General features: G+C 47.3%; 6 protein-coding genes across 6 annotated transcripts; 3 read left to right on the top strand and 3 right to left on the bottom strand.

The window, feature by feature from the left end:
- Positions 1-222: 222 nt before the first annotated feature.
- N7517_002469 (uncharacterized protein) lies at positions 223-2926 on the bottom strand (the record flags this gene model as incomplete). The annotated part of the gene is made up of 6 exons (XM_056720199.1): positions 223-542; positions 598-658; positions 710-1234; positions 1291-1418; positions 1466-2516; positions 2576-2926. 6 exons carry the CDS (start codon positions 2924-2926, stop codon positions 223-225), a joined length of 2436 nt encoding a protein of 811 aa, XP_056584334.1.
- An 818-nt stretch (positions 2927-3744) lies between these two features.
- N7517_002470 (putative RTA1 domain protein) lies at positions 3745-4931 on the top strand (the record flags this gene model as incomplete). Its single annotated transcript, XM_056720200.1, has 4 exons — positions 3745-3769; positions 3830-3929; positions 3979-4128; positions 4190-4931. The coding sequence occupies 4 exons, from the start codon at positions 3745-3747 to the stop codon at positions 4929-4931; spliced, it is 1017 nt and encodes a 338-aa protein (XP_056584335.1).
- A 159-nt stretch (positions 4932-5090) lies between these two features.
- N7517_002471 (uncharacterized protein) lies at positions 5091-6842 on the bottom strand (the record flags this gene model as incomplete). Its single annotated transcript, XM_056720201.1, has 5 exons — positions 5091-5991; positions 6041-6370; positions 6419-6492; positions 6559-6580; positions 6637-6842. The coding sequence occupies 5 exons, from the start codon at positions 6840-6842 to the stop codon at positions 5091-5093; spliced, it is 1533 nt and encodes a 510-aa protein (XP_056584336.1).
- Positions 6843-8416: 1574 nt separating this feature from the next.
- Positions 8417-9220, top strand: sec11 (signal peptidase complex catalytic subunit SEC11; the record flags this gene model as incomplete). Its single annotated transcript, XM_056720202.1, has 5 exons — positions 8417-8570; positions 8626-8815; positions 8876-8912; positions 8965-9007; positions 9063-9220. 5 exons carry the CDS (start codon positions 8417-8419, stop codon positions 9218-9220), a joined length of 582 nt encoding a protein of 193 aa, XP_056584337.1.
- Positions 9221-9599: 379 nt separating this feature from the next.
- N7517_002473 (putative ubiquitin conjugating enzyme (UbcB)) lies at positions 9600-10261 on the top strand (the record flags this gene model as incomplete). Its single annotated transcript, XM_056720203.1, has 2 exons — positions 9600-9626; positions 9695-10261. 2 exons carry the CDS (start codon positions 9600-9602, stop codon positions 10259-10261), a joined length of 594 nt encoding a protein of 197 aa, XP_056584338.1.
- A 651-nt stretch (positions 10262-10912) lies between these two features.
- N7517_002474 (uncharacterized protein) lies at positions 10913-11332 on the bottom strand (the record flags this gene model as incomplete). Its single annotated transcript, XM_056720204.1, has 2 exons — positions 10913-11239; positions 11297-11332. The coding sequence occupies 2 exons, from the start codon at positions 11330-11332 to the stop codon at positions 10913-10915; spliced, it is 363 nt and encodes a 120-aa protein (XP_056584339.1).
- Positions 11333-11990: the final 658 nt, after the last annotated feature.

The following is an 11990-nucleotide window of genomic DNA, read 5'->3' on the forward strand; positions in this document are numbered from 1 at the left end:
CAATATTCACAACATCCAAATCTGGAATTGTCAATTGGGAAATGAAATATCAACAATTATTAAAACAAAGGATCAATTGCCCCCAAACGCCATAGCCAAGGGATATCATTCCATATTAACCGAAAAAAAAAAGATACGCCCAAGAATTAAAGGCTCTAGTATCTCAAGCAAGAAGGGTAAATCGTTAGAGTCATGACGGGGTATAGGAGGAAACAAGACAGCTTAGATCTGGTCCTCTGGGGCGAGGTCCCATTTCCGGGTTCCCATCTTTCTCGTCTTCTTGATAGGCGAGGCTCCTGGCGATGGAGGAGCAAACATGGTATCTGCGAGCTTCAGTTGATCCATGCGTTGTAACGCATTCTCAATATCGCTCTCGCGACCAAGCGGGTTGGCCCGCGCGGGCGTGGCATTCTTAGGTCTGTGCTTTCTTGTTGGGGATTGGTTGTGCATCTCACGCTCAAGTGCAGCGAGTTTGCGGCGAAGCTGGTCATTTTCTTGCTCAAGCTCTTCCACCTTTTCGTTCGACCCGGAATCTTCAAAGACTGGAGGTAAAGGTCAGTTCAAGCGTTCACATATTTCGCTCATAGGCCAACTTACTTTGAAATCCACGGGATACGAGCTCAACCTTCTTGTCGATGTGCTCGTCATTGCGACCGATCTGAAAACCATTAGCATTTGACAAGTTTTGAGCTGATCGAAGGCTACAAACCTGCTCATCCCAAGCCCTCTGCCAGCGTCGCCTTTCTTCTTCTGTTTTCTCATCCATCTCTGCCCAGCATTCTTCTCGCACATCTTGCTCGATCGTGAGACATCTTTCTTCGGCAGCTTTCAATCTCATTTCAACATCAGACCGTGCAATCTCTTCTTCAGCTAGCTTGAGAGCAAGGCTGTGGCAATCGCGTGTGAGGCGTGCGATCTCGGCAGCAGCTCGCCGGAGCTCTTCGGTTGAATCGAAATTTGGCGAAGTGCAGCCACTGACTGAGCGGTGACTGCCAGAAGCGACAGACAAAATAGATTCACAAATCGAGGGAACTCTAGGAACGGTAACCTCGCGAGCCAATGCGGAGTAACGCAAAATTTGGGATGTGGCGTTGAAATCACCCAGAGGATCAGCGGTGACGATCATGATAGCCTTTTGGGGATATTGGCCTCTGGACATCTGATGAGACGATGGGAATGAGTTTGAAAACAGAAGCTCAGTCAATTTGCACTGCCGGTAAGGAACGAGAGCAGTCTTTGTAGGTTAGCAGCTGCCAAAAGAAGCACACCGGCGATAGGTTCAAAACACACCTTCATTCCATCCTGTATGTTGCTTTGCATCTGCAGGCATTGGCCAAGATACATCAAGCTTTCGTTGATCTTGCCAGCCTCAGCGAGTGTAGCACCAGCTGTCTTTGCCGTTCTCGCACGCTCGGAGCCTATATCTATTAGCGGCAGGCCTACGGCAAGGACACAAGATACTTACCAGCAAGATCCACAACAGTCAGGGCATTTCCAGCCCAATTGTGTTCACCGGTTCGCTTTGAGTATGTCCGCTTCTTGACTTCCAGGGAAAAGAAACCATGACTTCGAGAGCTAACGCTATTCATTCCGGTACCAGTTACCTTGCGTTCGGTTAAACCAACGTCCAAAATAGCCAGTGCTTCCTCGTAGCTGCTGCAAGCAATTTTGCGTAGCCCGGCAACCAGTTTCCGATCTGGTGAGCCCTCGGTAGGCTTGAAGAGCAAGGGACGTCGTCGATCTTTTTGGTTATTTCCGCGAGACATGGTGCCCTGACCTGTGACAATAGAGGGAGATAGAAGATCAAAAATTCGGTCATTGTATACCTCATACATTGACACCAAAACGACATAATCTGCATTTGAATCCATATCCACCGTGAGGTGGCTCATATCGGGCAGCCTAGGAAGGGCGCATGGTCGTTCACGTACGTGACGGCGGGGAAAATTCAAGGCGGGGGTCGGTTCCTTCATGACATAAAGTCGAGATTTAGCTGATTTGGGCTCAAATAGATTGGAGTGAGTGTAGGGGATAGGATTAGAAAATCCGGGGGTGATCCATCCAGAGAACTCAGTCGAGATCTGGCCAAAGCCAGCTCGAGCAGCGCCATTGGGACCAGGAATAAAAGATGAATACACCTTACGAGGGCTTCCAGGTTTAGATCTCGGCCTTGGGAGAAACGATGCAGGGGTGCGTGGTCGCGGGGTCGGGGATCCTTGGGGGGAGTTCAGGGTAAGGGGGCTTCGTACCATCAAAGGAGTATTGGCACGAGATGGGCTCATGGGTGTTTGCGCTCTCGACGTCCGTCCGTTTGGCTCGCCATATACAGCTTCCAAAAATGTCTGGGCGGAGAACAATTGCGCTTCAGAAGCGTCCGCGGCAGCCAGTGAGGCAAGCATTACGGGGGTAATGCTGCTATCGTCGGTCTTAGTTGTCGACTCTAGGGAGCGGAAGATAACGTCAAGGGCCATTTGAGTCATTCCTCGTTCGGTCTTGGATCCTAGAATGGTGTGGCTCTGTGCACGACCAACCAATTAGCTTGGTTGTCGCGATACTGCAATATTCGGGACCATACCTTTCCGCTGCCCGTGACTCCCAGGGTAGCAACTAGCCCATCTCGGTTCTCCTTCAGAACTCCGCGTATGATGGGCTCCATCCCAGTGTCATGGAATACATCCAGCTGCGAGGCAGCCTCCTCGAAGACCTTTGTGAAACCAAACCTCTCGACGGCGCGCTTTCTCGTGTCATTTGGTGGTTGAAGAGTAATGTGGGTTGATCCCAGGGAGACGATCTCTGTTTCCTCCTGTGAAGCCTCTGGCGGTTCAACGTTCAAAAAACGGTCAGATTCATTGGGCTTTTGGGCCATCGGCGGCCGTAACCGGAGGTAAACTTGGAACAGCGATGCCTGGGGCTGTTTGGGCGGCATTTTAGGCGGCTCTTCAGTATGTATGCAACACGAAGGCAGGCGTCGTTAAACTTCTCAAAAGCTGTGGGGTGTAATGCAACATGCAAAACAGCTCAGCAGTCGAAGGAAAGTCCAGAACGTCCACAGATCAACATTGCGCTTACCGCTTTTGGATGTCAGTTACCCAGACAACGAGACCATGTCACGTGCTATATATCTCTACCTTCTTCATAGCACATGTCTATCATTCGTGGAACGTGGATATTGCTTTTCTATAAGGCGTAGTTTTCCCGGTCCATATGACTCTACGGAGTACTCAGTACTTTGTGCACATATGCTGAAGTTGAAGTAAATTGATCACGTGTCCTATGCGCCCAAAGCAAGCGAAAACGAGTTACCCAAGTTAGACTAGCGTGACAAGAAGGTTGGCGAATCATAAGTCAAGAATCTATGGGGCAAGAGTCCGCATGGCGCAGATGCTAATACGAGGTCATTTTAAGCCTAAGCGTCGATCCGCTATTCCGATGAACCAGTGACCAGTGACCCTCGATATCTGACCATTCTTTGTGGATCCAAATAGAGGACTAACAAAGTTAGAAGAATACGAAAGTTGCCTAATGAACACTTGGGACATCAAACTGCGTATTTATTTGGTATGGAAAGCACCGCTCGAAGCACGGGGCCTAAATCTTGAATATATATATATATATATCAAACGTCCTTTCCGCAAACTACTCATACTCTCTAAATTGCTATCGATTAGTTCAACTACACAGTAGTGCTTTTGCGCAAACTCGATTGTCACCAAGCAATATATAGTTGCTGGATCTACAACAACCATGCTCGAGGCGCGGTCATCATATCGTAAGTTGCAACTTGCCTACTAAGTCAACCACGATCAATATTTTATCTGACAAAACAAAGAGGAGGGAAGCCTGTGGTTCTATGCACCAAACAAAGGCGCTGCAATTGCATTTGCAATTCTCTTCGCTATCTCTGGCGGCATCCATGGATATCAATGCTTGTATGTGACCCTACCCACTCTGAACCCTTAAATTAACCAGATTTCGAAGCAAATATAAGTCCTGGAAAGTCACCGGCCTTCTTCCTTGGTCTGCTCTCCTATTCACGGCAGGCTTTATCACACGAACTATTGGAGCGTTCGGGCAGTGGGGAAATCTAGGCGTCTATATAGCAAGCACTGTGCTTCTCCTCGCTGGACCGTAAGGAGCACCCATCCAATCATGAGATACGCTACTGACAGCCAATCTTCGATTACTCTAGACCGGTATATGAGGGTGCCAACTTCTTCATTTTGGGTCGCATACTTTACTACATCCCATACCACTCCCCCATCCACCCTGGCCGCGTATTCACGACCTTCATCGCCTTGGGTGTGGTCATTGAGAGCATTACTGCCAACGGAGCAGCCCGAGTCGCAAGTGCGGACTCTAGTGTCAACTCACAAAACACTGGCAAGGCGCTACTCAAGGCGGCGCTTATCATGCAGATTGTTTTAATGGCAGGCTTTGTGTCGTTGGCCGGCCGATTCCACTTCAATTGCGCACGAGGAGGCGTGTTGAACCACAAGATCAAGCATGCGCTACTGGTATTGTATTGCAGCTGCACCCTCATTACAATCCGTACCATCTATCGCACCGTGGAATACTTCACTGCCGCGAGTCTGAATGCCTACACTGACCTCGAGAATATCAGCCCTGTATTGAAACAGGAGTGGTTCTTCTGGTTTTTTGAGGTCGTGTTCATGTATAGCAATACCACTTTGCTGAATGTCTTTCATCCCATGCATTGGCTTCCGCGATCAAACAAGATCTATCTCGCTGAAGATGGTGTCACGGAGGTTGAGGGTCCTGGATATGACGATCCCCGTCATTGGCTCCAGACCGTTGTCGATCCATTTGATATCTACGGTCTGATTGTTAATCGAGGCAAGAAAGAAAAGTATTGGGAGGCGAGCCTGACTCGGAGAGAGAGCACAACTGCTAAAACCACGCTAGCGGTATGAACACATTTTGTGTCGATATATCTCCTTTGGTGTTTACAAGTTACTCTCGTTCTTACCTTGTGTTTATCTGGTCCTCATATAATTTGTATCTCATATGCTTTATAGAACATTCACTTGGAAATCGCAGATATATATATCAAACAAACAAAAGCCCATAGATCACCAATCCTCTTTCTCTTTACCCAGCTCCTCCTGGATTTCCCAACTATACCGAGCAAACTTGCTCGCCCGACGAATCCGCTCTCCATAACAGATAAACACAGGCGGAACTATACAAAACGCAGTTGCTATAGCAGCAAGTACAGACATAGCGTTATTATTTCCCAACCGATCAAACATCTGCGTCGTAAATAGCGGAAAGACACCCGACAGCAGCGCTCGCACGAATGCAACAGCAGCCGTGGCACTGGCAGAGTAACTCAGATAAGAATCTGAGATATATCCGTACAGCACGGTATCCATTTCCGTCAGCGCATAGCCCACCAGAACAAGGGAAGTCGTGGGGACAATCCACGGAGTGTGGATCTGGGGTGGAATAGTCCAAGCAAACCACCATAGACCAATTGCCAGAAATGGACCACCGAGACCTAACCCGATAAGCTTGTATTCTGGCTTAATAGGGCGTCCCTGTTTACGGAAATAGTTGAGAATGTAGCCATCTAGCACACGTGTCAATGTGCTAAGACATGTTCCCAGGCCAATAGCGATGAACATGAGTGAAGCTTCGGTTGTTGAAAATCCCATTGACTCGTAGATGGGTTGGAGGGCTTCTGTGAAGATGTAGATGAGGGACATGGCGATGGAGATCATCATCGCGATGACAAAAATGATGGGCTCTTGGAAGAAGAGCTGGGCGGGGCGAAAGAGGGCATCTTTTACAAATATATTGAGATCTGGGATATGGTCGTGATTGAGTGGCGGTGGGATTGATTGGATAGTCATATCGGTGACTCGTTTCACCTCGCAGGCCAGCAACAAGGAAGGTCGAGATTCCCGAATGAAGAAGAGACCACATGTAATTGCAGCAATGATGATGGCGAAGATATAGAAGTTCCATCGCCTGGGTAGTTGTGAGATATTTACACAGACAATAGTTGAGGGCTACGTACCAATCAAGACCTGCAATTATATAACTGCTCATGATGGGCCCAAGGATGAGACCAATGTTCGAAGCAACTGTCCAATAATACATGGCCCATATTCGAGCATGCGAGTTGAACATGTCCTCGATGCTGCCGCCGATTATGGTATAAGGAATGGCGGAAAGAAGCCCGGCGAGGATGCGCATGATGATAATGACCGGCATTGCACGCACAAGGCCAATGATCATACAGCAAAGGGCGCTGAGACCACTGCTCACAATGTACATGTTCCTTCGCCCAAATGTCTCCGACCACGGGGGAAATAAGATGGTGCCTGCCACTTGGCCGAGAAGAAATCTGTTCATTGTCAGCAGATACGAAACGTAGTAGACCATCTGATCTTACATCGTGACAAATATGAAAATAGAAAGCGTTTCACTGATATTGTATTCATGTTTGGCTTGTGTAGCAGCTGCCGACTAGAAAAGACCAGGGTGTTAGCTCGGCAATCTTGTAGGCTATTCATGATAGCTGTATACACTCACACCTGCGGTGCTAGATGCTGTTCTGCAATTATTGTTAGCTTATTGACAAGCCAACGTTGGGATTTAGTCTTGTCGCACATAAATAGATCCAACAGACAGATAAGGACAATATCGTAAGTCTTTCGTAGGCCAGACCAATTTCGAGGATGCCTTGGGTGATTTCGCAACCATCGCACGTATTTTCCATCCGGGGTAAGCTCAAGGCAGTGGTCACGCAGGAGCTCAAGGGCTGAAACTTTGGGGTCGTCTGTCGGTAAGGTCGATTCTGAGGAGATAGACTGCATATTGGGCAACCGCGGAGCAAACCATATAGAAATGATTATAAAGAATGTTCGACAGGGTCACCGTTATCATACGTCAGTCTTGAATGAAGCTGATCTGGAGTGGGATTCGAGCTTTTATCATCGCAAATATTCTTCCTCGGACATTTTGATGCAAACCTTGCCCCGAAGAATGGAGCCCCTTGCGATCTACGCGGTGGGGGTTTCGGTGCTCAGTTGGTGATACATACGTACAACGCGTCAATCTCCTAGAATTCCTCGGGAATCTTGCTATCTATTGAATTCCAACTGTCGATAAGTGGATTAGCTGAAGCATGAGAGGTAAGTCAAGCTTCATATTTTGAAATCAAGTCTATACCGTGAACAGCTACCTATCTAATTGGTTGTACATATAGCTCAGAGAATGATGACAATTTTAGCCACGAGACCTAATCTAGTGGCTTAATTTCTAGGGATAGCTATTTTCAACATTCTTCTTCATGGTGATTTCTCGACGCACTCCAAAAGGTGCAACTCTTGGAAGAATCAAACAACAATGAAAAAGGAAAACTATCTGCTTTTAATATCAAGCTATGTATAATATCTGCATGAATATCAAAAGATCTGTGGTCGAATCCTAGAAAAAAGGAACAAGCTTTGATCAGTGATGTCCAAGGATGTCTGGGGAGGGAACATGACCCACTCTTGTATAGTCCGCGACGGCCTGGGATTTGTATGTCTTTGTGTTAAAGGTTAAAATAACAAATACTGTCTTTACATGGATAAGCAAGTCAAAGCTAGAGAGCGCGAGAAACAGGCGTATCTTGAATAACATCAGCTATACATGGTTGCCCGGATAGAATGGCTCTAGACTGAAACAGATATAGGATAGTCTTCATACCAAGCAAGTCAATCGTTTTTTCTTACTAGAATATTGCTTCGTTTCAGCACACTATAAATTTCGAAGTTTCTAACAAGTCTTTCGGATGATCTGCGATCTGTGGCCACTGACCACCGGTTTCATCGAGCCACGAAGAGCTCTGAGGATAGCGCGCAGATCCCACTCTTGCTCCTGGCTGTGGACTCTGGTAAATTCAATCTGATACTTCAGCTGATCACGTCTTTCTACAATATAGCACATGTCCTCTCTTAAGACCTGTAAAGTACCATAATCCCTTTGTGGCAACTAATGGGATCCACGGGCATTCGGATAGATTAGTAGATATAGAAGTAAATTTTATAAGATACTTAATTTGAGAAGGTCTTAATCTTTAAACTAGTTGAAGTCCGATGTATGAACTCACCTGTGGTACTTTAATATACACGGTGGTTGTACCTGCAAGGCGGAAAGCCAATGGATATGCGGCAAGACGATCTCCGACGAGGCCACCTCTCCGCACGCTCTAGCTCTATCAAAACACGACAACCCAACCAGCCCATTTAGCTGAACCCAATAGGTATCGTCTTCATCCACCATTTTACGGGAATTAAAAAAAAAGAAAAAAACACCCCCAGCAGTATTTCTGACCAAGAACAGTCACTATTAGAGCGACCTATCCCAACCCTCCCACCTCTCCGTTGATCGCGAACCGCCCACCATGCTATCCTCCCTCTCCTCCAGCATTACAAATGCTCGGCAATCAATCGCACAAGTGCTGAATTTTGCGCTGGTTCTTTCCACTGCTTTTATGATGTGGAAAGGCCTCTCGGTCGTGTCCGCATCAAGCTCTCCAATAGTTGTGGTGTTATCCGGTAAACAAAGCTATTCTATGACGGTCTGAACACAGCTCACATTACCTCTCTGCAGGATCAATGGAGCCCGCATTTCAGCGTGGTGACCTGCTCTTCCTCTGGAATCGAAACACAAGGGCGGAGATCGGAGAAGTTCTCGTTTATAATGTTCGAGGAAAGGACATTCCCATTGTCCACAGGGTTGTTCGAACTTTCCCTCAGGTCGAAGGACGTGTAAGCGCAAAGAAGGTGAAGGAGATTACAGTGTATGTCGCCCATTACCTGGCAATTCCTGTGGCTGATTCTTCGTGCTAACGATGTTCTAGGGACACAACACCTAACACGCATATGCTCCTCACCAAGGTAGGCGGCCTAACAATTTGATTGTCTTAGGAAATTTCTAATATCTCCCTAGGGTGACAACAACTTGGCAGACGATACTGAGCTGTATGCTCAAGGTAAGCGATACAAGCATGAAGGGACCCCACTTCCGAATGTTACTGACAAGGTTAGACCAGGACTATCTTGACCGGGCGGAGGACATTGTTGGCAGTGTTCGTGGCTACATACCTATGGTTGGATACGTTACTATCATGCTTAGTGAGCATCCCTGGCTGAAGACAGTGATGCTGGGGCTCATGGGACTGATGGTGATGATACAGAGAGAATAATTCACTATATTAAACATCGGGAATGGTAACAATGGAACCAAATGCATTAAATGTCAAGGGAATATGAAATATTGCGTGTTCAATTATAGTGTGTCCACTATGTACGTAGAGCGGCGGCGAAGATATCAAACTTCTCCACTGACGTCTTTTGCCGCGCACGTACGCGCACCCCACTCGGAGCTTCTAGCTTCGACCTAAAGGCCCCCTTTGTTCTTCTGACATCTCTCGCACATAGCGTCTTTGCCGTATTACCCAATAAATCGCTTTTTATTCGCTGTCTCGACTTCTTGAAGCGCGTCTTGCATTAACGCGTTGCCCTGCATCCTTCATCAACCTCCCCGCTCTTATCGCCCCGCCAAATCCACAACTGAACACCACAATGGGCAGCATCAAGCGCATATCCAAGGTAAATACCTATATTTTCACATGACAATCGCTATCTGTTAGTGTACTGACCATCTATTCCAATTATAGGAGCTGACTGAGCTCACCGAATCCCCTCCGGAAGGGATCACGGTTGAACTGGCCGATGAGTCGAACGTGTACGAGTGGAGGATCAAGATGGACGGGCCCGAAGGCTCACCATTCCACGTATGTCAAAACATAATCCATGCCCCCTTTATCCTCATTTTTTCCACCAAGTTCTTGAACGGGGAGTCCCTGAACTCGATCCTCAAAGTGCAACCCCAACAGACAGCGTCTCTAACCTCTTGGCAAACAACACAGAATGGCAAGTTCCTAGTCAAGCTCTCCCTCCCCACGGAATACCCATTCAAGCCGCCGACAGTCTCCTTCGCCACGAAAATCTACCACCCAAACGTAACAAACGACGAAAAAGGAAGTATGTGCCTTGGCATGCTCCGAGCCGACGAATGGAAACCCAGCTCGAAGATCGCCGCAGTCCTCCAGTTCGCCCGACAGCTACTAGCCGAGCCGATGCCCGACGACGCCGTCGAGGGACGGATTGCAGAGCAGTACAAGAACGACCGGGTGCGCTACGAGGAGGTTGCGCGGGAGTGGACTCGCAAGTACGCTTGTTGATAGCGTTTCTTTGCTCTGATTCGAGAATCGGCTGCGTTATCGAAAATGATTTGTGTTGTGTGGGCTGTCGCCCTGGAGTTCGGCGCGCAGGATAGCTGCATGTTTGAAATCGTGCCCGCATCATAGATTGAGTTATCCCTATCTGAGAGTCACCCCGCTTACGACTGAAACGCTGTCATGTTATTCTTGTAAATTCCTCAATGCGAGACCTGATACTGCCTTTGGTTTATATTCTTGGTGGAACCTGTGTTGCATGGTGGCATCAACTGAGTGTTTATCCATTTTCTCTTTGCCGGTGTTCCGTTGGAAGACATTGTTTCCTGTTGATGTTAGTCGTACCTACTGAATTATCTTCTCGGTCTAGCCAGTCAATTCATGAATGAGGATCAATGTGTAGATGAAATCCTAATCCTGAGAATCAATTTCCTATTAGCATCAATCTTCGAGCCTCCATTAGCAGTCCGAGCATTCAAGCATCTCAACAGGAGTCAAAGAGATATGAACAACCACCGATCACCTCCCTCTTAAAACCAAAGAGTCGAACCACATCATCCCGACTCTAGCAGAACAACCAAGTCAGCAACAATACACAAGGGCAGATAATTCGACACTTAACATACCAGTATGTGTATCATGTATCCCATTCCCATTTCAAAGCACAATAACAACCCTCCTACTTCCAGGCCGAGTAATCTCCAAGTTATCAGCTGAAGGCCGAAACCCATGATCATTCAGAGTCAAACGATAAGCCCTCACAAAAGTGCGCTTCATATGACGGGGCAGGCGATTAAAATCCGCCACGATACTTCGGTGCAAAGAGGCAACTTTCGACTTGGCCTGCAGCCAGGACCCGCGGTGGAGATTGAGCTGTGCGGGTGTCGTTGTCGAGTTTATGATTGCCGACATGGTTCGGTCGTAGATTCCAATCGCCATCTTGATGTAGACTAGTTCTTCTAGTTCGTCGCCGAGGTCTAGGACCTGTTGTGGGTGCGGGTGTTAGTATGGAGGGCTATACTTGCATTTGGTTGTACGTACCGCTTGTGGAATTTGGGTTAATTGAGTAGGTGGCATGGTGGTTAGGGTGGAGTGGTTTCTGTTTGATAGAGGTTTGTTAGTATGAGGTGGGGATAGAGGGTGAGAGGAGCTGGGGTTCATACTGATGTTTTGGGCTATGGGTTGATGGAGGTTGAGGAATGAGGGATGGGAAAAGGAAGGTGTTGGTCAATCACTGTGACGAATGTTTGCAATAATAAGAGAGAATTGAGAAGATGTGAGAGGAGAGAAGGTCCATGGTTTGCCCACCGAATGAATAACTTCGTGTTTTAGGTTGGGATTTGGGAATTGGTTACAACTGAAGTAGGAGACAAGCAAGCCCCGAAGTACATACAGTACATACTCTTAGCAGAATCTATGGATGGACACATAATTTCAAGGTCGAGTTGATAGTGAATAGGTTGAAGTATACATCTTCATAATAAAGGAGGAATACAGGAATACAGGAATACTGGAATACTACGGGATCTAGTAACTACATCAGAGGTTGGTCTTGGAACGTTACAGTTCATATTCCAAAGGAGCGGTCATAAGGACCGTGATATGGACATTCATTACAGCGTGTCAGTATACAGCGCTACATACAACCTGGACGCCCACATCCCCAGGCACGTCCAACGCTTTTTCGGCCGCATGAAGAGAGGATATGAGGGTAATCAAAAAGGGGGAAAACAGG

This window comes from Penicillium concentricum (assembly GCF_028827145.1).
Source record: "Penicillium concentricum strain IBT 3081 chromosome Unknown utg000001l_segment0_segment0, whole genome shotgun sequence".
Classification (NCBI taxonomy): domain Eukaryota; kingdom Fungi; phylum Ascomycota; class Eurotiomycetes; order Eurotiales; family Aspergillaceae; genus Penicillium; species Penicillium concentricum.